The following is a 27162-nucleotide window of genomic DNA, read 5'->3' on the forward strand; positions in this document are numbered from 1 at the left end:
CAATTTTTTATTTATTTTTAAATATAAGTGTATATTAATTAAAAATTATTTTTATTAATATTTGATTATTATATATGATGATTATTAATTTTATATTTCAATATGTTCTTAATAAATAATCTATTAAATTTTTTCAGTAGCTACAGGTATAAATCTAAAAATTATTTTAAAAAATAAGTAATTCTTAAAATTCAAAACTAAATCTAAAATTATAAAATTATTTGAAATGCTCAAAGTCTTAAATTATATTTTTGAATGTATTTGTATTTTTATATTTTTTTTAAATTTATTGAAATGTTTAAGAATTATAGTTTGGAAAAAAAATTGACTATTTTAAATTCACATTCAATTTTCAACATACATAAAAGATTTAAATTATTTAATAAAATATTTTAAAAATTCTTTAAAATTTTACAATAATTTTAAATATTTTATTACTATTATTAATAGTATATAATGTTTATAACTATTTTATATAATTAACAATTAAAAGGACAGTCTGGTACACGAAGCTCCCGCCATGCGGGGTCAACAATTATATAACAATTTTATAATTAACAACTCATTTATAATAAAAATACCTATTTAAAAAAAATTAACCTCAAAAAAAAAATCATGGCACACTCCACAACCTTGTGAAGTCGCAATGGCCTCAAGATCGGTGTTGTTGGTTAATGAGCGGAATGGTAAATTCTGCTTGTACCAGCCGGCATAGCATGAAATTTAAATCTGTAGATCCAACCAAGTTCCTAGGCCTCTAACACTCAAACTAGCTCAACCTTCAAATATATTACTATCGTGCCTGTTAAGGATTTGATAAGCTGATAAATTAATTGATCATTGCTGCTAATACTTATAATAACAATTTCATTGGGTTTCTCTAATGAGCTGGCAAACAATCTCTATATGATTTATCCTCTCATGGAAAATTGAATCAAAGGTCATCTGCAACTCTGTTGGCTATATTGAAGCATGTGCTAATTTGATCATCAATTGTTTGATCTAGATAGGCTCACATGTTGTTAAGGTCATAACCTGTTTTTGCACTATCTACCATACTTTGCATCTTGCTGTTCTAAAAAATTGAATTACCTTCTAAAAGAATGCAGTAACCTGATATGGATCATCTATTTGTGGCAAGATTTAAAAAAAAGTGTAACCCAAAATATAACAATGACCACAACCCTAATAAAAAAGATCTTTCCCTTGAGCATTCTTAAAATCCATTAAATTCATAGGGCCTCCCAATGTTCCTAGCATGGAGTTTTGAAAAATTCATAAATCACACTTATAACGAATGAAATGTTTAGTATGAGTTAGTTAGGTTTTCCAATCAGGTTTCTATACCTCTCGGGATCAATTAATTGTCCCACATAACACCAATTTGACATTAGGATCGAAAAGTGTCAACTGGTTTAGTGTTTAGATCTCTTGCGGACAAGATCAGTATTATGTCATCCTATCTCAACATTGCAAGCCCATCCTCCATCTCAAGCACTCTGGTGACTTCTTCTCGCATCAACAACTGAATATTGCTCCTTTCCTCTCACAGATTGAGCACTTCTCACATTAGTCAAACCCTATGTAGAGCATCAATACTGAGCAACTATTGTGCAAGCTTTGTGAAAGTAAGAAAAGTTATAGGCTTGGGTAGTGATGTGTAAAAACCATAAGAGCTAAAACCAAAATTTAAAATCTCGAGCCATAACGAAATTTCAATCTTTGACTGAAATCATACATTTCGATTTTGATACTTATTTAATTGAATTACTAATAATAACGTAATTAATTTTATTTAATATAAGTTGTAATTTTTAATTTGTAATTAGTTGTTTACTTAATAGTTAATTAGATTGCTAATGCATGTTTATATTCTTTATATATTTTTTTTATTAATTTTTCATCCCAATCTTTAGAATTAAAAATGTTTACTACCATTTCAATTTTAACTTTTTACTTTAGTCACATGTATGCTTCTTTTGTTTCACAATAATTTACACATAATCTATTCAACTTTGTTAGATAGAACCGGATTGAGCAATGAGAAAAAGAGAGCTCTAGTTCTCTATAAACTTGGACATATTTTGCTTTTGAATTGTACAACATTGGAGCAATTTCCGATTTGAAGGCCTAAAAGGCTTTCAAAAATACATTGTATTATATTCAATAAGATAACAAAAAGTTGCACTAGGTAAAATTCCTTCTCTCTTGCGAATTTGTAACTTGTCTTGTTCTGAATATAGATTCTAAATGGAAATTTATATTGGGTTGGGGAATAGAAATTTGGCAATGAATCCCAAAAATTGGTTTGTAAATTAGTGAGGCCCACCACTAATTTTACTTTTTTTATAAGTAACTATTTCTTTTTTTTTATAATCAAGGTGTTCAGGTTTCACCCAACTAATAATCTTGGAGGTAGACCGGAGGTAGACGGCCTTCCCCCATTTATCTACCAAGTAAAGATATGTAATTAGTTCTTGTTTTTATTTAGGGTGAACCAATCCTATAAAGATCATGATACACGACTCTCTCTTTGCCCTAGGGACGGGTTGGCAAGGGCACGGGGGCAAGCGAATCGCCTTTTTTGCCACATGATACACAACTTTGTCTAGATAATGCAGCCTATGTAGACTAGCAAAGCGGTGGCCAATCAACAATTACTCAAACCACATTGGATGTCTAACACAAGCCAACACTTGTGTGAGAAAAATCATGCTGCTGGTGGAGGGTAACCAGAGGCACCACAATCCTGGAAGTTTGATGATATGAAGGGTGGTAGTCATCGATTAAATGAGATCAGCAACTATCATATCTAACGGCTATTGTCCAAGACCAGCTATCTTTTACAGCTACTGTATGAAACCATTGGCAGAATTGATTTAAAACACACATACATCAGACTAGAAAACTGAGATGCAACCAGATTAATGTAGGATGGTATGAAAATATGGAACGACCAGAGGTGGAGTCATAAATTGGCAATGAATGAGGAAATCACAAAATGGTTCTCAATGGAATAACGATCATGAGGAATAGGTTTTCATGTAAGATGTTCTTCATCAAATGAGGGGAAGACAATGGGAATGAAGGTCATACTAGTTATTTTGTACTAAGGAAGATGAAGGGGAATGGGTGTGGCTTGGTTTGTAGATAGATATTCATAATCTTTATTCTGAAAACAGTAAATCACGTATAGAGAGAAAATAATAAAAAAATGTGTTAGGCAGCGCTGTTCAAGAGCAGAAGATAGGATTGATTGCAATGATAAAAGGGAGAAAGGCTCATCTCTTGGGAATTTGTGCATAATGATAGAAGAACATAGTAGATCCAGGTAGGGAGGAAGGAAGAACCGCAACACCACTTGACCCAGCACAAGTAGCGCTGTGCCTCAGTTAGCAATTTCATGGGTCTCATATGTGATGGGAAATAAATTTGTGAAGCTCAACATATGAACCAGTGGGGTTGATTGTGAAAGAAAAGAGAGAATCTTCAAGTAAATTTTGTATTGAATTATCTAATATGTGGAGAGTCATTTTAGAAGTCCTACAATAACTCAGTTTTCTAAGACTCATATAAACGCTGATAAAACTGAGATCTCTGATGGAAAAAATATATATTTTAACACTTTTAAACTTTTTGGCATCACCATGCCCGAATGTAGTCACATGGGTCCCACATCCAGGCTCCATGACTCAAAAGGATTGAATATAACTCGTAGAATGATATAATATATTAAATTGTTACTAATATTTTAAGCCTATGGGCATAGGATCAGATTATAAGATCTATTGTAGTCAAACCTAAATAATTGGGACTAACATAACTTGATGACAATGTTGTTGAATAACTGACTACGACTTATCAGCAATTTCATGTCAAAATTTTTTCTTATTCTTTATATTATTATTTCTCAATATTATTTTCACATTCCTCCATTTGTGTCTTTCTTTGCTCTCCACATCATTTCTCCCTTCTCCATGTCACATAGCCTGTCATTGTAACACAAGGGTAATCATGTGTTGCCTCACTAATAGCATGTTCCTCACAAGAGCCGTCACTTTAGAGTTGTCTGAAATCATAAGGATCATCACTCCCCTATGATAGGTAGTGGTACTATTTACCTGAGACAAAGAAGGGGCAAAAGATAAAATGAGGGGAGGTTGTGAGGATGGAAAGAGGAAGACATAAAATTTGAAGCATATTAGCAAAAATAAGAAAAAAAATATTGATTCATATCCTAATCATGTTTCAGTTTACTTCACATCTTATATACATTATTTAACAGTCACAACCATGAGCTAAAGTGAAAGCATTTGCACTTGAAAATAATTTTTTCTTTTTGAGAATCGAAGTATCTAGCTCTTCAAACTGGAGGAAAATGTCCTGCGGTGCGCTGTAGCTGAGATTCGAACCTTAAATGGCCTACTAGAGTGCCTAACCACTGCACTATTGCCCTCGGGGCGCACTTGACAATAATTAGCTCATATACCAAGTTGAAATATGGCATATAATTTTGTGCACCTTTCAAAGGGTTACCTTGAATACAAAATATGAAACGCAAAAAAATATATATATAAAAAATAAAAAAATAAATAAATATACCCTTGGTAAAAGTAACAAGAGACCATTCATCACTAATAATGATACACTGCTCGTAATTGATATGTATTTGCAAGCAATTTCTTTATTCTGATTATGTCAATTGCTGAAAGCATACAAGTTGAAATAGATATCAACAAAGTATTGAGCTTGCATCAGAAAACCAATTTTAAGACCATTAAAGCTATTCAAACCCTTATACAACCGGTCAACCAATTCATGCAATGACATTTATAAATAGATCCTTAAACTATGGCTCACCATCTTCCCTTATATCAAGTCCAGTTATTAATATGATGGAACAAATGGGTACAAGATTATCTGTGAGGTTTATTTGAATATGTAAAAATCAGCACTAACAGTAAGGTCAGTTTATAGTGAATGATTGTTCGTGTATGCTTATTTATGTAGAAATAAACAACAATCCAAAAGAAATACAAACATACAAATATTATGTTAAGACAAGAATATGTGGAGGAAAAAATGATGAACAAAACCACTGTCAACTTAGCAATGATACAGCTAAAAGAAATATCACCGAAGATGTAGTATGTGCCAACGCATATGCAGCTTCTATCCGAACTCTCCAAAATGCCTGCACCAAATAATTATTGAAAATAAAGAATAGGTTTATTACAAATAAAAACTAATTCATGGGATGTGGTCATGACCTTTGAATCATTTAGGAAGCTATTAAGAGCATTAACAACAGCAAAAGAAATTTGTGGTAGTATTTTCAACATTGAAATTGCATGTGATTGAGCAATAACATCCTTGTCCTTCTCTAATTGATTGATCTGGCAAAAATGCATAAAAGGAAAAAAAAAAACAAGTGAATAAATATGATTCTATAAGTTCATTGCAAAAATAAGGATTTAAAATATGCTCTAATACATGAAAATTAATGGTTGTTAACATCAGAAACAAACGTGCATCAGAAGGACACAAGAAAAATATAAATGAACTGATGAAAGAAATGTACAATCGCAAACACTTTAGGAGAACTACAGAAGAAGAAAGATCAATTAAATATACAAGTTGGATTTACAGGCATGAAAAATAGATAATAAACAATCATGATAAGCATACATCTTTCTCGAATATTGCAACTTAATGGTTCACAGCATGTATCAGTTTGTTGTATATTAACTTGAAATTGAAGTGTAGCTGTTAAATAAATATTTGACAAACTGGTGCTAGTTTATAAAGTGTTTTTTCCATGAACAATAATACATGTAACAAAATTAATACTAGGCATATGGCATTTCCCTTTCTTCCACATCTTCCCATATGCACTCTGAGCTTGCATGAACAAGAAACAATTGAATTGTTTCCAAAAGCATGATTGTATCAATCAGTCCAAAAATTTTAAGAAAAAGAAAGAGAATCATTTATTTTCAAAAAAGCTACACTGCTCTTGCAATAACTGAACAGTAAACTTGCAGCTAGATTCCAAAACTAAAAGAAAGCACATTCATTATGCTAATAGATTGAGAATTAAACGTTTACAGAAATAGAAATACTTCACCCTGTAACAGAAAATTCAAGAGATCATAAACCTTATATGAAAATTCCCTTACCCACATCTGAACAGGTTGATAAAATTGTGTTTCTGCAAGATATTCCATTTCAGGATCTACTCGGACCCACAGCAAAGGTGATTCGATACTGGAACAGAAAAACATTCATCAAACTAGATGCAAAGCAAAATGTAAACAGAATAAGAGAACAAAGAGACATTAAATAACACACCCACTGCGGATATCCTGAGTTGAAGTGCCATCAGCATTGTCATCAGAGCCATCAGGTTTAGAACCTTTCTTTGGCTTCTGGAAACGCTTTGCAGCTAATTTGGCATGGCACTGTATTTCAATCAACTGACACATCTCACCAGCCATAGGCAGAACTGGATGATCATACACTCCATCAAGTTCATGAACACGAACACTCATCATTCCAGGCCAACCAATGTCACTTTCTCGATTTTCATCATCTTGACTACCAGCAAAAGATGAAGCTGGCTTCGCTGTGCACCCTCTAATAACAGCTAGCTCGATCATATTTCTTCGTTTGTTATAAGAGAGGCCCATCCTTCAAACAACAATCAATATAAGACAATAGATTATGAAATTGAAAGGAAGAAAGCTGAATGAACAAAAAGGAAAAACATTATTTTCTTGTACCGCAATATAGGGCATCCACAGGATTCCACCCAACGTGGGAAGAACTCTTTTAGGAAGGGGCGCTCCAAATTTCCAACTTTGTTAGCAAGATGTCTAAACTGTGCAGTAGAAAAAGACAGCTAAATACAAAAGATCAAGAGAATACTACAAATGGTGTTCGCTAAATTATGCACAAAGAAATCCACATACAAGAGATTAAATATCAGAATCACAGCATGATAGAGCATGTGTTAAACAAGGCAACCATTGAAATATCGTCCCGTACCAAGCAACACAGACAATTTTTGCTGTTCCGACATGGGAGCCAAATCGGCACACCATGTGCAACGATTTCACATGCGTCATCACATGCGTCACGCGACAGAAGGAATCAAGTGTGCATCACGCAACACGACACTGCCGGAAGTGTTGCGTGCACTCTTCGCAAAAGTACCGTGTCCCGGAGGCGTTGCACACACTGTCGGAGGCGTCGAAGGACGCCTTCAGTGTCACAGGAAGTGTCGCACAATGATTTTCCTATTTAAAAATTAAACCTACAATTTAATTTATTCAAACAATTCCCAACTTGTGATATTTCAAATAGACTTTTATAAACCCTATTTAAATTATCCTAATAAAATATATAAAAAAATATATTTAAAATAAAAAAAAATTAATAAATTTATTAGTTGATATTCTGAAAATTCTGTTTTTACTGTTTAAAATTTTATTTAAAATTCTAAACAATTTTTAAAAAAATCTAATAAATCAGTTTTGGTATTAATGAGATAACATATTATGATGTATCAATTTTAATTCGAGTTATTGATAAATTAATTTTTTTTAAAAAAATATATTTAATTTTTTTTAACAATATTAAGTTGTTCAATAAATGAGAACTTATATAAAATCAATATACAACTTATTTTAAATTATACACCATAAACATATTTATCAAATAATTACTATATATAAATAAAAAATACTAAAATCATATCGGCACGGCATGATACCGAAACAGTATTATTCCAATCTAGGACTGAAACATTGGCACGAGTCAAGATTTTAAATCTTGAAACAAGGTACTTGAAACCAAATAAACATATGATAAATATTTAGTATACTTAACACATTTTCCTCTCATGGTAACAAAAATGTTTGACTACAGGTCCAGATGAAGTTCCAGTGAGCAAACCAGTGCAGTACACCCAACACAAACAAAAAACGCAAGCAAAGAATGAGAGTAGTTCATGCAAATAAAGTAGATCTAGATAAGATGAAACGGTTTTAATAAAATAAATCTGGGGGTCTAAAATCCATTTTTTTTTTAGCCAAGGCTAGAATACAATTTTAATTTATTTATACTTTGACCATCTCTATAAAGCCTAGTCTAATTTATCAGGTTCTTATTGAGATCATGTATTGTGAAAGGCTATAAAAGAACCATTCATCCCAATGTTCTAATGTATTATATAACATTACAAAATTTTCTACTTCATATTCTCTCTCCATTCTCATGGGAATGCAGCATATGCAAATTGTAAGATGATCAACTGAGGAACACGGATCTATCTTACGCTATGTCATGTGATACTAGAATCCAACTTAGAATGCACCTAATTAATCACCTTACTCCATTGCACAAATCATTGTGCCACAGACTCATTGTTGCTCATGTCATTCTCACTGTCAACGAGACCCCATGGAAGGCTCACTTCCAGGACACCTCACTTAGCAGTTAGCACTAACCTCAACCAACTACAAGAATCCCCTAGCACACCCCATCAACTGTTACCACAAAGAGTGAACTTCATGATGTGCTAGAAAAAAATAGTTATGACCAAGGAATGAAATGTTGTTCCGTACCAAGCGGCATGGACGGTTTTTACCGTTCCGCTGTGGGGACGATCAATTAATCGCGCAACAGAAGGAGTCGATTCAATTCCTTTGAACACCATCAATTAATTGTGCAAAAGGAGAAGTTAAAAAAAAAACCTATATAAAGAGGCACAAGTGAGCAATCAACAGATCAGCAGCGGCGAAGTAGCGACAGCGAGCGGCGACGGCAACGAGCGGTGGTGGGGAAGCTGTGGCAAGTGGTGGCGATAACGACGAGCGACAGCGACGAGCGACAGCGAGGCTTTTTTTTCTAAGACGGAAAGCGAGATAAAGTTTTTTCTTTCTTAATAAAAAATGAGACTTATATATATATATATATATATATATATATATAACGGGTATCGGGTAAGATATGGGTAGGATGTTACCACATCCGTCTCCATATCCATACCCGAAATCCCATCCATATCCATACCCGAAATACCCATACCCGAATATCCATTTACTATAATCGGGTATAAAAATTCCCTCCATATCCTCCTCCATTCGGGTCGGATGTCGGATTACCAATCGGATTCGGGTAAAATTGTCATCCTAAGCGAGGCAGCAACAAGAACGGCAAGGTATGATTTTCCCCTATTCACAAACGGCCCAAAGGCGTCCCCGTCTCAAATGCATCGCAAGCAACGCCGGAGGAGTCGCAGGACGCTTCCAATAGGGTCAGAAGCGTCGTTGGATGCTTCCAGAGGAGTTGGAAGCATCCCACAACGCGTTCAACGCACTCCTGCCCCCTGATCCCCCCGCGATCCACTGAGCCCTCCACGATGATATTGCTCTTCACCCAATCGAAAATTAAATTTTTTATTTATCTAATTTAAATAATTCCCAAATATGTGTGATATTTCTATCAAGTTTTTATAAACTCTAATTAAATTATCCTAATAAAATATAGAGAAAATATATTTAAACTTAAAATTTTTTTAATAAATTTTGTTAATTAATATTCTGAAAAATTATTTTGTAAAAAAAATTATAATATTTTTTATTTATATTCTAATATTTTTTTTTATTATTTTAAATTTTATTTAAAAATTTTAAAATAATTCAGATTTATATTCTAATATTTTAATAAATTCTAATAAATTAAATTTATATTCTGTTTAATTGATATTTTTTTACTATTTAAAATTTATATTATTTAAATGAATAATTAATTAATTAAATAATAAATTTATATATTATTATATATAAAGTAAGATCTTTTTGTTGATTTATATATATATATATATATATATATATATATAGAAAATATTTTTTTATCATACAATTAATTTAAAATTTGGATATATAAATATTAACATATTTAACTTTTTTTACTTTTAGAATTCTTACTCCCTATCTTACGATGTTTATTTTAGAAATTTTGATAAAGGTATGCTGTAGAGTTTATGATTTTTAATAAAACACTTATAATCTTGTGCATTTTTTATCATTTTAAATTGAGAAAGTTGAATTGATATTCTTAGGAGGTTGTTTCAAATTTACTTTATAAAGATGTGTTATGGTAAATTGCTTTCAAGAAATTGTTCTTTATAATACATTCTTGACTTTATAAAATAATTATCATTATCTGGAAATGTGTATTATCCATAATTTTTTTTATAATCCATAGGTAATGGCACCAAAACAATAATCTCATGATCAAGCTTAGAGACACGCACGTCGATTAGAAAATCAATTTTGATACAATTGGACGCGACTGCGGGGTCACATGCCTAAAACATCTTGCCAGTGGATATCCGGATGTTTCTAATTGTCCAAAAATTTCTCAAAAAGTTCGTCGTGTAATGAAAAAGAAACTTGATGGCAAAAAAACATTAAAGTATAAACAACAATAACAATGCAAACTTGTTGATAGCCGAAGCTCTAAATAACCATTCTATGATGAATTTAAGGTCGTGGTAAAGTTCCAAATGACGAAGATTTTTTAGCAGCTCTCAGTGCCTCTCAAACTCAATATGAGTATGAGGAAAATATGCGACATAGAAGTGCCTCAGCTGGTGCTAGTGGAAGTGGCTTAACTACTACAGCAACTTTGGGAAGGAGTACAAGTGTTCGTATTACTTCAATACAAAGTGGTATTAGTCATTTTTTTCATTCTAAAGGACGAAGACGTGCAGTTGATATTGTTGATATTGATCTATTGGCATTCCTAGACCAAGCTAGTAAACAGACTAGAATTGATGATGCATATACAAAAGAGAAGAAATAATCGGTCAAAGAATTGCTAAATTTTTCATTTTAATCATATTTCTCCTAATGCAGCAAACAACACATACTACCGTAGCAGATGTCTAACATTCAAAAATCTGGTCCTGGTATTCTACCTCCAACTACATATGAAATTGACGGTCCATATTTAAATAAACAAGTGGAGGAGATAAAGACTTTGATCCTATCATGCAAAAAGTAATGGAGTTTATATAGGTTTACGTTGATGTGTGATGGCAAGACAAGAACTACACGGATAAGCATTATCAATTTTCTACTATATTGCAATAGAACAATGATATTTCATAAATCTATTGATACAACTATATATTATCATGATGCACCCTACATATATTGTTTGATGGATAGTGAAGTTCAAGAGAAAGGTACAGAACATATAGTGCAGTTGATTACAGATAATGGTGCCAACTTTAAGAGAGCTGGAGAGTTATTGGAGCAAAAGTATCAAACATTATTTTAGACATCATGCGTGGCACACTGTATTGATTTAATGATTGCAAATATCGGTAAGCTCGATATAGTGAAGAAGGTAGTGAAAAAAGATCAATCTTTAACAAAATTCCTCAATAATCATCATTGAGTTCATAGATTAATGAGGAAATTTATTGATGGGGAGATTCTACGACCAGGAGCGATTAGGTTTGTCACTCACTTTCTCTTGTTAAAATCATTGAATCAGAGAAAAACCAAATTGAAGGTCGCGTTCTCTTTTGAGGATTGGGAAGCCTTTCGATATTCTAACACGACCGAAGGTAAGGAGGTGCAAAAAAATAATTATATCTGTTAGATTTTGGGGCTATATTGTAGATATTCTTATTGCAATAGAACCATTGTACGTTGTTCTACGTAAAGTCGATATGGATAAGAAGTCATAAATAGGCAACGTTTCCCACTTAATTCATGAAGCAAAAGAGGAAATTAAGAGACATCTACAATCACCAACCAAGTATCAACATTATATTGATATAATCACTATAAAATTGGACGATCAAATGGGAAAATATATTCATTTGACCGGTAGGTATTTTCTAATGATAAAGAATTTTTAATATTGTTATTAATAATTATATATGTTTAATTATTGTAGGTTATTATCTCAATCCGACATATCAATACCGTTATAATCTTGGCACAAAAGATGATTTATTAGTGGTCCTCAAGCATTTAATATCAAGACTATATACAAATAGAGAATCAATTGCTGAGACTATTAATGAAAGTCGATTATTTTGAGAGGCAATATGGAAGATCAGCTCCAAATTTAAAAAAGATTGCAAACAATGTCTTCAAGTGGTTGTGAAAAAAATTAGTCAACTTTCTCCCTCATTCAAACAAAAGTACGAAATCGTGTTTCTTATCGTCACTTGGAGAAGATGGTCTAGGTTCATTATAATATGCGTCTTCAATTGAGAGCAACAACCGAAGAGAATGAAGAACAAGAGTCTGGTGATAGACTCATTTGATATTGGATTTGTCCCAATTGAGAATGATCTAATGATAGATTGGTGAAGCATTGTTAAGGTCGAGAATCCATTACTTGATGAAGCAGAAACACACCACAACCATCTCAATTTCTTACTCAACAGATTGAAAAAATACAAGCTAAAAGAGATATCTATAAGGAAGAAGATGATGAAGCTTTTGATCAAGAATTTCAATTTCCTGGATCTCAATCTAGACGTTCTCAAACATCCCAACTAAAGCCCATAGATCAAGGCAAAAACAAAGGCAAAGCTCCTGTAATTTGTACTAAAAAGAAAGAAAAAAACAAACCTCCTGCTTTTACGGAAAGGAGTCAATTGAGAATTAGAGAAAATCCACTCGATGCAATTGATGAGCAAGAACATGATGGCAGTGATGAAACATCACCACCTTTTGACACTGTAGTCCAACAAGAAGTTCGAAATGAGGTTAGTGATGTTGATAGGAGTGCAAGTACTTATGGAAGTGGTGATGCAACTTGTGGTAAAAATTATGTTCCCCCCTTACTCTAGCATCGGAGTCATAGACATGTGAGACAAATTACACACATGCAACTCAAGATTATAATCATGGAGCTAAAAGTAGCAGTATTCAATATTAACGTCGATATAAGGGTGATAAGCAAAGGAAAACTCATAATCATCAAGATATGCGGGAGAGTTTAGCTAAGATTGATTCTGGCCGAAGTTCATCACACTCATAACCTTCTTATTATAACTCTGATGCATCATATGGTGATCCACCATACTAGAGCTCGGAGACATATGCTTATCCTTATCTTGTGCATGTACCCATTCCAATTCCTCAGTTCAAATTTAACTGCCAGTGATGAATCAAGACACGTTGATGGACATGTGGAGAAATCAATATTAATATTGCATGTCATGGAATGACATGTCACTCATTTTAATATTAGTAAGGTAATATATTATAATGTATCAATTTTAATTAAGTTATTGATAGATTAATTTTCCTTAAAGAAAACTATATTTAATTATTTTTTCTAACCATATTAAGTTATCCAATAATTAAGAATTTATATAACATCAATATACAACTTGTTTTTAAATTATACACAATAAACATATTTATCTAATAATTACTATATATAAATAAAAAAACATTAAAACCATATCAGCACAGCACGGTAAGGCACAACACGATACAATACCGAAACCGTATCGTTCCGACCTGGGACTGAAACCTCGACACAAGTCAAGATTTTAAACCTTGGTTATGAGTGTTGATTAAAAGCATACCGAATCTCACACAACAAATACAACCCAAGAAACATTTTAGAAAAGGCTGGGATATTTTACATGAGTACAAATTATCTCGAATGATTGAAATCCAAAATCATGGTGACACCAACAAAATATTGCTTGCAGCAACTATATCACGCCTTCAATTGTGGTGCCAGCATTCCTATCTTTAGTAGACATTTCCACACATCAACGGCATAGCTCAAAAGTGGAAATAATATTCTTATAATCAACTCTTTATTTTGCAGTTATACAAAAAGAATGTTGCTTTTTCTCTTTAATATGCAAAAAAAATGGAATCATGATAAAAAATTTTAAACATGCTAGTGTGATAAATTTTGTAAACACGAAAAACAAATGCTAATTTGTAAAAAAAAATCAAGGTTTAAAATGGCATTCTAAGCTAGAGTTTTGGTGGTTGCTGGTATTGTGCAAGAGTACCGACATACGGTAGTGAAGTTGTGTAGGAAGGAAGAAGATAAAACAAAAAAGAGGGAAGATTATTTAACTAAGAGGAAAGCTTTCAAACAAAGTCTAAAATTTCGAGCCCTGTGAATTTCGATTTATGGCTAGAATAATACGGTTTCAATATGTTATCATGCCTTGCCAATATAATTTTGATACTTACTTAAATATAAAATATATTAATTAAAAATATTTTTATTAATATTTGATAGTCGATTCAATTAATATAAATTTATAATATTATATTATTATGATACTTGATACATATTTGCATGTGTTAAAGTATACAAAGGTGAATTTAGTTGAATCTTATTCATTTAATCATCTACAACTTTTTATAATAAAGTAATATTAATTAGTAATTGAATTAAAAAATATTTTACTCTTTTTTTCCTTTTATGTGTGATGAAATAAAGTAATATAATTGTTACTCCTATAATATTATTGTACTTCACATATTTACTTATAAAAATAAATCTAGATGAATTAGATAATCAATTAAAATTATAAATACACAAGCTTTAAAAAAACAAACATTTCGAAGCATGTCGAAGCATGCCATGGTATTGTCAGCATGCCATGATACTTATTTGCACAACATCAGCACGAGTGAGTTACTTGTGTCGACTAGTATAAGACTTTTGTAATCTATCTGAATAATACGATTCAATTGTGTTGGCAAACACAATAAGAGATTTCAAACCACCATTTAATCATATAGGTAGTTAAAATTAATACAACCACCTAAGTAGTTTTTTAGGTATTTATGTAATGATGAATATTTTATAACATAATTGTCTAATTAAAAATACTTTTAACGTTTCATCTACTTTAAAATATTAAAATTACAGAAGTTTATTATTAAATTTGTTAAGGTTTTATTTGCAACTATTCTAACATGTCTTGTAAACTTGGTAGAAATTGCATATTTTACATTATTTGTTAGACATTAACATTTTTAAACAATATGTAAATTTATTAACTACTCTTTATTGTTTGATGAATACAACAAAACGTGATGTGACTCCACTGATGGACATTTCTCAATACGAATAAAATATATCAACACGTTAAAGAAATGAGTATCTTTACCAAGTTAGCATAAGCAGATCCAACTGCAACCTCGTAACATAAACCATGTAAGTAACTTTGATAGCATTCACTAACCTCTTTAGTGCTCACTTTTCTCATGGAACGAGTTGAGTCATTCGGCTTCACAATAATCTGAAGAATCTGAAAGTGAAAAGAAGTAAAGAGAATAATGAAGATTCCCAAGACAATATATAAAATCTATAAAGCTAAATTTTAAATATATTACTTCTATAAAAAAAATGCAAAAGTAGCAATCTGCAAATTATTTTGAGCATAATCATGTAGATTAGGTGAGAAATATATCACCTTAGAGCAATAATTCACTATAAAGTAACAGTTACAGATGGATAAAGAACTACTACAACATTAGATAAGGCATCTGCATACTCTTACTTGGTGGAAGTCTTAAAAATTTATTTGTCTACTTTTACCCAAGGTTCAAGATCTCGAACGGTACAAAAGTTTTGGACTTTAGCTGTAATGATCCCGTTTCAGTACCGTATCAATGTTTCGACATATGTTGTCAGTGGAGAACTAGATGGGAAAGAAGGAGATGAAAACAAAAAGAACAAGAGAACACATTATTGCAAGAAAATATCAAACATTATTTTAATTCATCTTGATGCATTTTGTAGCATGTCAAATGTTAGTATGACACGATACTCATCAACATCATGGTTGACACAGCACATTTACATGTGTCTAGTATTTTTTTGAGTTGAAGTAATTTCTCGGAACGATGTGTTTCAACCATACCACCTAGCACAGTACGAGATTTCAATTCATGCTCTTACCATAAAGTTGTTGTGGATGTTGATGTGTGTTCAATTTAGCAGAGTTTTGACTCGACGTGTACAATCTATTTGTTAACTTCTTAAATTACTCTTATAGTACTCAATGACCTATTAGAGTTAGAAATGGTGTTGATGTTGATAGATGTTTAATTTTGTAGTGTTGTGTCTCGATTTGTAGGAATTATTTGTTCACTTTAGTAATTATTATTATTGTACTCGGCAACATTCTATTAGGTTTGGTGTTTCTTGTCGAAAGATAGATTTTTTTAACAACTTTCCTCACTGCATAGGTGTACAATTTATCAATTGTTGAATCAAGTCTAATGGCCAACCCATATAGAATTTTTGGAAGAGCATGAACGAACTTGTAGCCATTTTATCTATTGAAAATATAAGTAGGTTTTGATATAGAGTTAGTATTAGTCCAACCATATTAAGTTGTATTGGTTGTCATAAATTCACAAAATCGATATTGCAAATTCACAATTATAGCACCTACTTTCTAAAAGGCCAAAATTAAAATTTTCTAGATTTGCAGGGAATTTTTATAATCTGCTAAATTATTCTCTTTCCCTCACCATGAGTTTGTGGAAAACATCCTCCACAAGACACGCTTCTTCTCTTCCATTTCCACAATGACATGATTTAGCCGTGAGATTTGGCCACTCAGTGACCACCCCCACCCAAATAAGTAATCACGGCCCTTCTTGCAAAGAAATTGTGAGCATGACCTTTTCTTCTTCTTCCAAGTGAGACCAAGCTCATTTCTCAGAGAAATTGCAAGGGCCTAACCTCGTCTCCATGAATTTTGAGTGAGAAGCAACCCACAGCAAAGGATTTTGAGTGCGTGATCACCCTCAATTTCTTCCACAACCTTATCCTTGTGAAGAATCTATACGTCTGCAACACTGGCACCATCCAGGATTTGTGCAACAGCTGGTGATACAAATTGCCTATATATATTACCCATGGCAGGACCGAGTAATCTCAATGTACCTCCCTCTTATGAATCCATGCTTTGTGCAGCAATAGTAGGTGATCCGGCGGTAAGAACAGGGGATCCCCGTTCTGGGGGTCAACGCCACGTGGAAGTCAAAGGGCCAGGTGGCCGACCGGAGAGGTGTGGGTCGAGCGCCCGGCCGGCTGACCGGTGTCTAAGGGCGCCCCAGCAGGAAGCTGGGCCCCGACGCTCATGGTACAGGATCGAAGGGCCGAGCGGAGGGCACGCTCGGCCGAAACATGAGGTAGCATACTGCTAACAGTCTCCACAAAGCACATCACCGAGAATCTTCCAAGTAGACCACTATATGTACCCGGCTGGACATAAGGCAGAGGCTAGCCGGCCGGACGCCCGGAGGCGGGCCGGCCGGACGCCCGGAGGCGAGCCGGCCGGACGCCCAGCCGGAAGCAAAGGGGAAAAGGACAAGGGACACCTTTTTCTGACAACGAGCATGTTCTACATTTAGACCATACTCCAAATCTTACGACAGGGAGTTCCGCTGTCCCATCGAAGACATGCTTAGACTGTAGCAGTATGGGGTCAAATAAGCTCACTGACAGGCCCTTACTGGGGTATGGGCTGAGGACACGTGTACACCTCTGTATGTGTGCACTCACTTCTCCACTGCTCTATATAAAGGGTCCTCACCCTTCGCCGGAGGTACGCGTTCTACAACTTGAGAGCCACTTCTTCACCACTAGCTTGCCTGACTTGAGCGTCGGAGGGTCGCCACCGGGAACCCCTTCCCGGCCCGACTTCTTTGCAGGATCGCCGGAAGTTCGCACCAGCATTCGAAGACCCACGTCAGCAACCGGAGAGCGCCACGTGCCCAGCGTCCGTTGATTCAGCTTTCGGACAGGATCAATTTGGCGCCGTCTGTGGGAACGCTCCTGCATCCGATCGGAAGCAATGGATGAAGCTGGACGACCGCACACGGTGATGCTCTCCATGGAGGAGCTCGACGCTCTAATCAAGGCAAGAGCAGCTAAGCTCGCGGAGCAACAGAGAGAGAATGCGCAAGTCGAGAGGCTGGAGCAACAAACAACGTCAGCATCAGGTGGCCGAGCGGAAGTACCGCATGCCACGGTTGCATTTCATCAGGCCCTATTCCGAACGTCTCCTGAAGTCGCAACAGGCAAGGCTCCCGAGCGGACGCCTCCCCCGAGACAAAGATCCAACCGGCATTCAAGGGGGAGCACTGCCGAGCGGATGAAGATGGATTGGGACTTGGATCAACCATGAAGCGCAAATTATCTCCAGCCTTTCCGGGGCAGGGTGAAAGGTGCGCCAATGTAATGTATGCTGTATATTTTCCGTTTGGCTGTATATTCGAAATGCAGGAAGCAAAATATTAGAACGCAATTGGCATTATCGGCCGAGCGGCCTATCTCCATGATATACAAAATCCGAGCCACCAACTCAATGGCGAAAACCCCGTGCCGATCGGCCTGGCGTATAGTTACACGAGGCAAAAGTTCGATGGCGAAGACCCCGCGCCGTTCGGCCGGGCGTAAAAATTATCCGAGCCAAGTCATCGAAGACGAAGACCCCTCACCGCTCGGTAGGGTGTATATCATCGGTGTTAAAATTAGCCTTGAAGACCGTCGAGCTCCGACGTTAAATATCGAGAGACGAGCCGGCGTCTATAAACCCTCCGAGCGGAAGACCGTCGAGCTCCGACGTTAAATATCGAGAGACGAGCCGGCGTCTATAAACCCGCCGAGCGGAAGACCGTCGAGCTCCGACGTTAAATATCGAGAGACGAGCCGGCGTCTATAAACCCTCCGAGCGGAAGACCGTCGAGCTCCGACGTTAAATATCGAGAGACGAGCCGGCGTCTATAAACCCTCCGAGCTGAAGAAAGCAATAAAAAAGGACTGCAAGTGTCCGAGAAACTCGCCGTCAATATCGTTCGACCGACTCTACGTCCCGCTCGGCCCAGAGCCCAAAGGCACTTGTCGGCTTCTAGCGAGCGATCTCTGCCACCAAAGCGGAATGTTACGCATGCGAAATATTTAACCGAGCGGAAGGGCAAAAATCCCTTTCGAATGATAGAGGTGTGATAATAGGCGAGCGGACAACACACATATTAACTAGCAAAAGGACAGAGTACGCGAAAGGAAAACATTGCATTAAAATTAAAACTTTAGGCCGAGCGGCCTAAGTACAAAAAAGGATCATTTTTTGGCCTAGCGGCCTAACTACATATACAGATGTCTACTCAATGTAATCATAAAGGTCCTTGGGGATGTTGTCCAGGAGCGCCACTTGATCGCCGGCCGGAATAGTGGTGGACTCCGGAAGAAGACCTTTAGACTTCAGATACGTGGTGGTGGCGGTTATAGCCAAGTCGAAGGCTGTGTACATCCGCTCGCAGATTTTCTCCGAGAATTCAGGCGAGCGGATGTAGCTCTGTCTTAGGGCAGCGACCCGACTCGGCTCGGCCTCTTGATATTCTTTGAGAGCCGCCTGGGAGGCAGTAAGGGCCTCATCCAGATTTTGAAGCTTGTCTGCGTCGGCTGAGCGGCCCGCCTTTTCTCTGTCGAGCTGCTCCATCAGCTCTTTTACCTTCAGCTCCAGGCCCCGAGCCTCCACGTTCTTTTTCTCCAGATCGGAGATGGCCATGTTTTTGCGAGTGGTGGCCAAGGTTATTTTTGTGTCGAGCGACTTGACTTGTCGCTCGGACTCGGCCAAGGCGTGGGCCTGATCGGCCGTCTTCTTCTGCTCGGCCGCCAACAGGGCCTTGAGGGCCGGACGGACCGACTGCCGCCTTCAGTTGCCTTAGTTCTTCGTCTACTAAAGCCAGGCGGTTGGAGACAGCAATCTCCTCCACCCATCTCTGACAAAAGAAAGAAATTGTAATTGGCCGATCGGAAGGATTGCATACAACACAAAACTTATCCCCGTGGCCTGCTGCATATGACTATTGGCCAAGTTTCGAAGGGGGATGAGCGCGACGCGTGCCCGAGCGTCGACCCACATCTCAGCTAGTGGGCCCTTCAGAGTGATGGTATGCTCGGGCACTGTCGGTTGGTCGGCCTCTGGCAGCAGCTCTTCAGTGGGAAGATGAAGAGTGACTCGTATTGTGCGGCCATGACCCGGGGCCGCCCAACCGGCATCCGGTAGAGGATCAGAGGCCGGTGCCGAAAACTGAGAGTGGATGGTTGAACGCCTGACTGGTTGAGAGGGTGGAAGGGTGCTGACTGGAACAGCCTCAATAGGGGCCACCGGGTCGTCCCATTCCGAAGGAGTCCGATCGGACGAAATGGCTTCGACCTCCGGAGCTTTTCCGCGAGCACTTGCAGTGGCTCGGGCGGAAGGTTGAACAGCAGACATGGCCGAACGGACGGGAGTCTCCACTCGGCGCCTTTTGGGGAGAGGCTGCTCTTCTTTCGGAGCTAAGTCGTCACCCCGAGCGGAAGGCTCTTGGCTGATGGTTGCTCCAACCGCTGGCTCGGGGAGAGAAGCCTGAGCGGCCGACTCCCCGGCATGTGTCCCGCTCTCTTCTTCATGTGAGCCGACCGGCTGGATACCAAGCGCTTCCATTTCTTTGGCTGCCGCGGCTTCGAGCGCCGCCGCCTTTCTCTTCAAAATGCCAGCCATTACCGACTCCATGACGATGTCCGCTGCAAGGGAAAGAAGAAAAATCAGTTAGCAATCAAAGCATATGCCCAAGTTAAATTCTTACCGAAGCTGCTCGGAAGAGGAGTCCGTATGGGACTCAGACCGAAGATGTACATCACTCCTTCGTGGAGAAGCTTATTGATGTCAAGTCGCAAACCGGCTAGCATATTTGCAGCATAGAGGTAGTCCGGTCGGGTCTTGAACTTCTTCAGCTCGGGAGTGGGGGGTAGGTCGACCTGCCACTTGGTCCGGAAATTGGCCTGATCGGGCATACGAATATAGAAGAAATACTCCTTCCAATGTTTATTGGAAGAAGACAGTTTGTTAAAGAAGACTAAGCCGGGCCGAGCTTGGAACATGAAGGTGCCCGGCTCGGACTGCTTGGGGTAATAGAAATAGAAAAAGACGTCCGGTCGGAGGGGGATGTTGTGGATTTTGAACAAAACAACAACCCCGCAGAGAAGGCGAAAAGTGTTGGGTACTAGACTGCCGAGCGGAACGCCGAAAAAGTTACAAACATCTGTGATGAAAGGATGTACAGGGAAACGCAGACCGGCAGTAAACTGGTTACGGAAGACACAGAAAGCTCCGCGCGGCGGCCTATGTGGCCGAGCAGAGGGACCGGCTAAAAGAAGTTCAAAGTCAGCGGAGATTTCAAAATTATCTGTCAGAACATCAAAGTCACGCTGGTCGAATCGTGACTGTATGGTAGTGTACCATGGTCCGAGAGACTGGTCTTCATGATGAGAAGAACTAGCCATGGTCCGAGCGGGAGAAATCAAAAAGGCAAAAAGGCAGAAAAAAGACGACAGCAAGCGAAAAGAGTACCCTGGAAGCGAAAACTGGAGAAAGAAATGCAGAGAGAGCACCGGAAACGAGAAAGAAAAGAGAAGAATCCTACGAGAAAAAGGAGGATCGAAGGAAAAACACCTGGGATCGACGAAGGCAGAAGAATACGATCGCCGGAGCTTTAGAACGCGAGGGATAACCGGGAGCACGCGAAAGGAGTAAGGCGACAGAGGAGAAAACGAAGATTTTATAGGGCGGAGGCCGGCCGGCCTCCACCGTTGGATCCAGGTCACGGGAATCAAAGCGTGCATCGCACCGTCCATTTCGAACCGCTTCAATCCCATCAAAGCACCACGCCGTCACCGCCGTACGATGACGACAGTGCGCCACGTGGCAGTCAGCCATTCGAAGCATTTAATGAGCGCATGCTCAGCCTTAATGTCGAAGATTGAGGCCATCCCTGTGGTAGGCCGAGCGGAGGACAATGGCACGAAGGCGCCGCCCGGCTAGACTCGTAGTCCAGTCAGTCGAACTAATCGCCTCCTTCGACTAGACTTGAAGGGGAGACAAGTGATCCGGCGGTAAGAACAGGGGATCCCCGTTCTGGGGGGTCAACGCCACGTGGAAGTCAAAGGGCCAGGTGGCCGACCGGAGAGGTGTGGGTCAAGCGTCCGGCCGGCTGACCGGTGTCTAAGGGCGCCCCAGCAGGAAGCTTGGCCCCGGCGCTCATGGTACAGGATCGTAGGGCCAAGCGGAGGGCACGCTCGGCCGAAACATGAGGTAGCATACTGCTAACAGTCTCCACAAAACATATCACCGAGAATCTTCCAAGTAGACCACTATATGTACCCGGCTGGACGTAAGGCAGAGGCTAGCCGGCCGGACGCCCGGCCGGAAGCAAAGGGGAAAAGGACAAGGGACACCTTTTTCTGACAACGAGCATGTTCTACATTTAGGCCATACTCCAAATCTTACGACATGGGGTTCCGCTGTCCCATCGAAGACATGCTTAGACTGTAACAGTATGGGGTCAGGTAAGCTCACTGACAGGCCCTTACTGGGGTATGGGCTAAGGACACGTGTACACCTCTGTATGTGTGCACTCGCTTCTCCACTGCTCTATATAAAGGGTCCTCACCTTTCGCCGGAGGTACGCGTTCTACAACTTGAGAGCCATTTCTTCACCACTAGCTTGCCTGACTTGAGCATCGGAGGGTCGCCGCCGGGAACCCCTTCCCGGCCCGACTTCTTTGCAGGATCGCCGGAAGTTCGCACCAGCATTCGAAGACCCACGTCAACAACCGGAGAGCGCCACGTGCCCAGCGTCCGTTGATTCAGCTTTCGGACAGGATCAGTAGGCAACCAAAGCTGATGACAGTGAATCCTCCTCCCTTGTTGTCTTTATCCATTCGTAGCAAGCTTAACTTCCAAGATCAACATGACACAAGGAAATCAAGGAAGTAAATATTGGTGTAATGATTCTTCCAAGTGATTGAGTTTGACCAAATGGTATGTGTTTCGCAGAGTTTAGATTGGACTTCTATTGTTGACATATACATCAAGTGTGCAGGAATTTAGAATAGTGCATATAGAAACTTGGAGAGCATTATGACTCGACACAAACAAGCAATTGAGTTGTGGATAGTTTGATGGCTCAATGGCCTAATGGGAAGTGAATTGGAAAGGCAAGGGGATAAGGATGGCACACAAAAAAGCTTAGAGAGCTTGGTGTATCAAAAGAACCAAAGGTCTGAAGCAAGGTGAACTTTGAGGTAGCCTAAAACAGGTGGACTTGTAGGAATGGGGTAAATGATGGCATGGTGCACCCGAAGGCAAGGTGGATTCGAGGGCATTGAAGAGCATTTGATAAAGTTGAAGACCTAATGACAATATGACCTATGAGAAGGGTTATGAGAGATTATGAATTCTCGCTTTTGGGCAGCATTATCAAAAACTATATATAGCTAGATAGGGGTTTAGAGTACCTAATGGCTTGAAGAAAGACTTCAACCAAGGGGCAACAAATTCCTAGATGCAATCGGTGACTCAACTCGATAATATGACATTGTATAGGCTTACAAGAGGTAGACCAAGAGAAGGGTCTCCAAGCCAATTCGAACATGAATTTCAGTTGACTCTTGAGTCAACTTGTCAATCATTTAGAGGCTTTGTCTAGTTGACTAGATAAGATATTGAGTCGATTGTCTATATTTACTCAGTCAGTTAGAGACTTTTCCAATCAACTAGAGGAGGGCAAAATTAAGTTGTTGGAGAATTACTTATATAAGGCTTAGAAGTTTCTTAACTGGTTAAAGGTGCATGAAGTTATTTGTGATTTTGTTGTGACAAGTGTCAAGTGAAACACCCTTATTAAGGGCATGAAAGCCAAAGGCAAGGCACCATTTTATGAGATTTTGGTACTCTCCTCCCTCTAGCTACTCATTTCACTTTTTTATTTTTTTTATTTTTGAGAGGAGAGCTACTTAAATCATTCAAAGGATTGGAAGTTTATGATGCTTGCTCTATTAACTCTAATAAAAGTGGGGCTAAAGTGTATTTACAAATGTGGCTCACCAGACAAGACCAAGGTTGTGAAGCATAGTAGTTTTTGAAACATGTCAATCTAGTGTTAGCATTTCATTCTTTTAACTATATATTTCCGCTATGAATACATTAAAGTGTATACGAGAAATAGATATGTCAATACTAGCCAATCAATTGCATTTTTATAAGGTAAATAGCAAAACGATAGTTCCCCTTGCTTTCATGAACCTAAATTATCAAAATTACTCAGGAAAGAAACTAAATTATTCATTACTGTTAAGAAAAATAATTCTAATGCTTACCAATTTATCTTGCTATTTTATTTAAATATTAGCTCAATTTAGAAAGAGTTAATCTACTACGAGATATTCGAGTTCCATCTTCGTGTGTTGAGTTTGTCATAGAAGAGCAAAAAGAGTATTCCACTTCTGGATCAATCACAGCATTTCCTTACCCACTGAGAGGGCGGCCAAAAAAATTTAAATACTAAAAAAACCTAATTTAGTATTCCTTGGAACGAGCAATAAAAAAGGAACAAAGTAAATGCCAAAAATATTTGCAGCCAACCAAGTTACACTTGTAAATTGTATATTTCTTTTTTTATAATGATTTACACTTGTAATCCACTCAACTTTTGCAGCTAGAATGTTGGAATAATCAACAAGAAAATTCAACCTTCTGTGTTGCTCTATATATTCAAACATGTTTTGCTTTCAAAGTATACAACATTGAAGCTATTCTAGACATGAAGGTCCAAAGGCATTCATTGTTGAAGATGTTAATTAATAATATTTTTAAGTTCTTCCTAGTCAAGTGATTTTTTAACATTTTTGCAAAATCCTGAATTCGTCCTAATTTTTAAATTTAGAACTTCAGTCAATGTATATTGTAACAACTACAATTCTAAAAATTTGATAATAATGAGAATCCATTTCTCATTCTAAATTATGTTCAATTTTTAGATAGTTCATAGTCAATGTATGTTAATAATGATGTGGTTGGTACATTACAGTATGCTCGTAAATTCTTATTTCCAGTATTTTTTTTTAGATCTTATTATAGATTTTTACTACTGAATTGCATATGATTCATGACTACAGTTCGGGATAGTTAATCACCTTCAGTGTGATTACTTACTGAGCTTAATTAACTGCCACCATTAGCTTTTAAATTTTGAATATTTTTCTATATTTGTGTAATTATCTTTAAAAAAATTATAAGATCTTTAACATTAAATATCACTTTGTTTTTGTATTTTGTTTAATAAATCTAAACAAAACTCTTGGAATGCAATGAAATAATTTAAAATTCTTTCGTTTATTTTTAATTCAATTTTGTTTTTTACATGTAAGCAATTATTAGAGTTGACTAAAATATTATATTTGGGATTTAGATTACATTTTGAATTTTGTAAATAAATATTATTTAATTTTATAAATATCAATCTGTAAAGCATGAAAATTCTGAAACTCAACTCAATCGAATATGAAAATTTTAGATTTAATATTTTATTATAAAATAAAATTTGACTTCAAAAATTTTTTATACCTTTAAATTAAACTAACCAGTTAAATACTGAATTTTATCTTATTTAAATTTTTATATCTCAAAATTTAATGAAGCTGAACCAAATTAACATTTCAGATTTTTAAAGTAAAGTGTTTAGGGTTAGGGGAGGTTATCTAGAAGACATGGTCATATGAATTCATTTTGGCTAATCTAGAGCTAAATCAACTTTATATTTAGGATAGTGTGATTCACTTGTATTTGATTGTATTAGTAGAATTTTTAGAAAGTTAAGAGTTATTTTATAACTTTCTCCTCATACTATTTTCCACATCTAATTCCACGTTGCCTAACCCTAACCCCTTCTCTGCAAGAGCTACGTTCACCCTCCATTGAAGCATCAACGATGCAATCTCATTCCCTATCTCCTTCGACAATCCTTCTCACTCCCTTAGTCTCTCTCCTTAATGTGTCTTTGTTTACTAGTTTCATCACTACATGAGGCAACAACCAATATTACACCCCTTTTGCACGGCACCTAATTGATGTCTAAAAAACCCTGGGAAGAGGCTTCTTCATCATTCTAAGTCATGATATTAACGCCATTTTCCTTGATATTCGACAGAATGGTAAATACTCGGAAATGTCTATTGGTACAATTCTACACTTTAATCCATATACTAATTGATTTAGAATAGTAGTGATTAAAAAGAATAAATTAAAAATTATAATAATTGTGAATTATCTTAAAAGTAGTAATACCTATTACTTTAATTAAATTCATCACCAACACCAACAGTTTGTAAGTAAAAATGAGTATTAAACTAATTTAACTTGTAATTATTGGTACAAATTACAACATTATAAATAAAGTTATGAAAGAATCTCACTATAAACAATATTTTAGTACAAATTTATCATAATAATGAAATGAAGCCGATATTCTAAATAATTAAGTAATATTTTGATTGTTTATTTATTATCTCAACCAAATTAGTAAAAGAATATTAATATTATTTAATAATAAGCAGATTGTTAATTTACAATTAGTACTAATTTAAATTATTTAGTTTAGTGATAATTTATTCAAATAATTTAATAATTTTTATTTTAGATAATCCATTAGAAATCTATCTTAAGAAATTATAATTAAGCTAATTGACAATTAGACAATTAGTTAATTGATAGATATATTAACAAATATATACAGATAATAATATGGTAGCTAATATGTACAAATAATACTCCCCTCAAGTTGAAGTATAGATATTAATCATACCCAACTTGTTAAAAGATAATCAACTCAAATCTCATTTAAATCTTTGGCAAATATGTCCCCTAGTTGTTCTCCAATCTTCACATATCCAATAGAAATTAAGCTTTATTGAAGTTTCTCACGAATAAAATAACAATCAATTTCAATGTGCTAAGTTCGCTCATGAAATACAAGATTCGATGCAATATTAAGAGCAACTTGATTATCACACTATAATTTTACTAGTACTAAAATTTTAAATCTTACTTTAGTTATGAGTTAATATATTCACATTATCTCACACATAAACTGTGTCATAGCCCTATATTCTGGCTCTATAGTGAATCGTGATACAACGTTTTACTTCTTACTCTTCCATAAGACTAAATTTCTTCAAACTTTCGAACCTGCATCTGAAAAATATTCAGTATGAGTATGCCCATGATTTGTATATATG

At 36.7% G+C, this 27162-nt stretch overlaps 1 protein-coding gene across 3 annotated transcripts in view; it reads right to left on the minus strand.

The window, feature by feature from the left end:
- Window positions 1-27162, minus strand: part of LOC121971536 (transcription initiation factor TFIID subunit 2) — a 126552-nt gene that overhangs the window by 67260 nt on the left and 32130 nt on the right. For all 3 annotated transcript variants that reach the window (XM_042522860.1, XM_042522858.1, XM_042522859.1), the window contains 6 exons: window positions 15269-15334; window positions 6783-6880; window positions 6352-6690; window positions 6180-6267; window positions 5271-5396; window positions 5138-5194 (listed from right to left, as the gene is read on the minus strand). In XM_042522860.1, the coding sequence (XP_042378794.1) occupies window positions 5138-5194; window positions 5271-5396; window positions 6180-6267; window positions 6352-6690; window positions 6783-6880; window positions 15269-15334 (774 nt within the window). The remainder of the gene's footprint in view (window positions 1-5137; window positions 5195-5270; window positions 5397-6179; window positions 6268-6351; window positions 6691-6782; window positions 6881-15268; window positions 15335-27162) is intronic.

The sequence above is a fragment of the Zingiber officinale genome, chromosome 4A, assembly GCF_018446385.1.
Source record: "Zingiber officinale cultivar Zhangliang chromosome 4A, Zo_v1.1, whole genome shotgun sequence".
Lineage (NCBI taxonomy): Eukaryota > Viridiplantae > Streptophyta > Magnoliopsida > Zingiberales > Zingiberaceae > Zingiber > Zingiber officinale.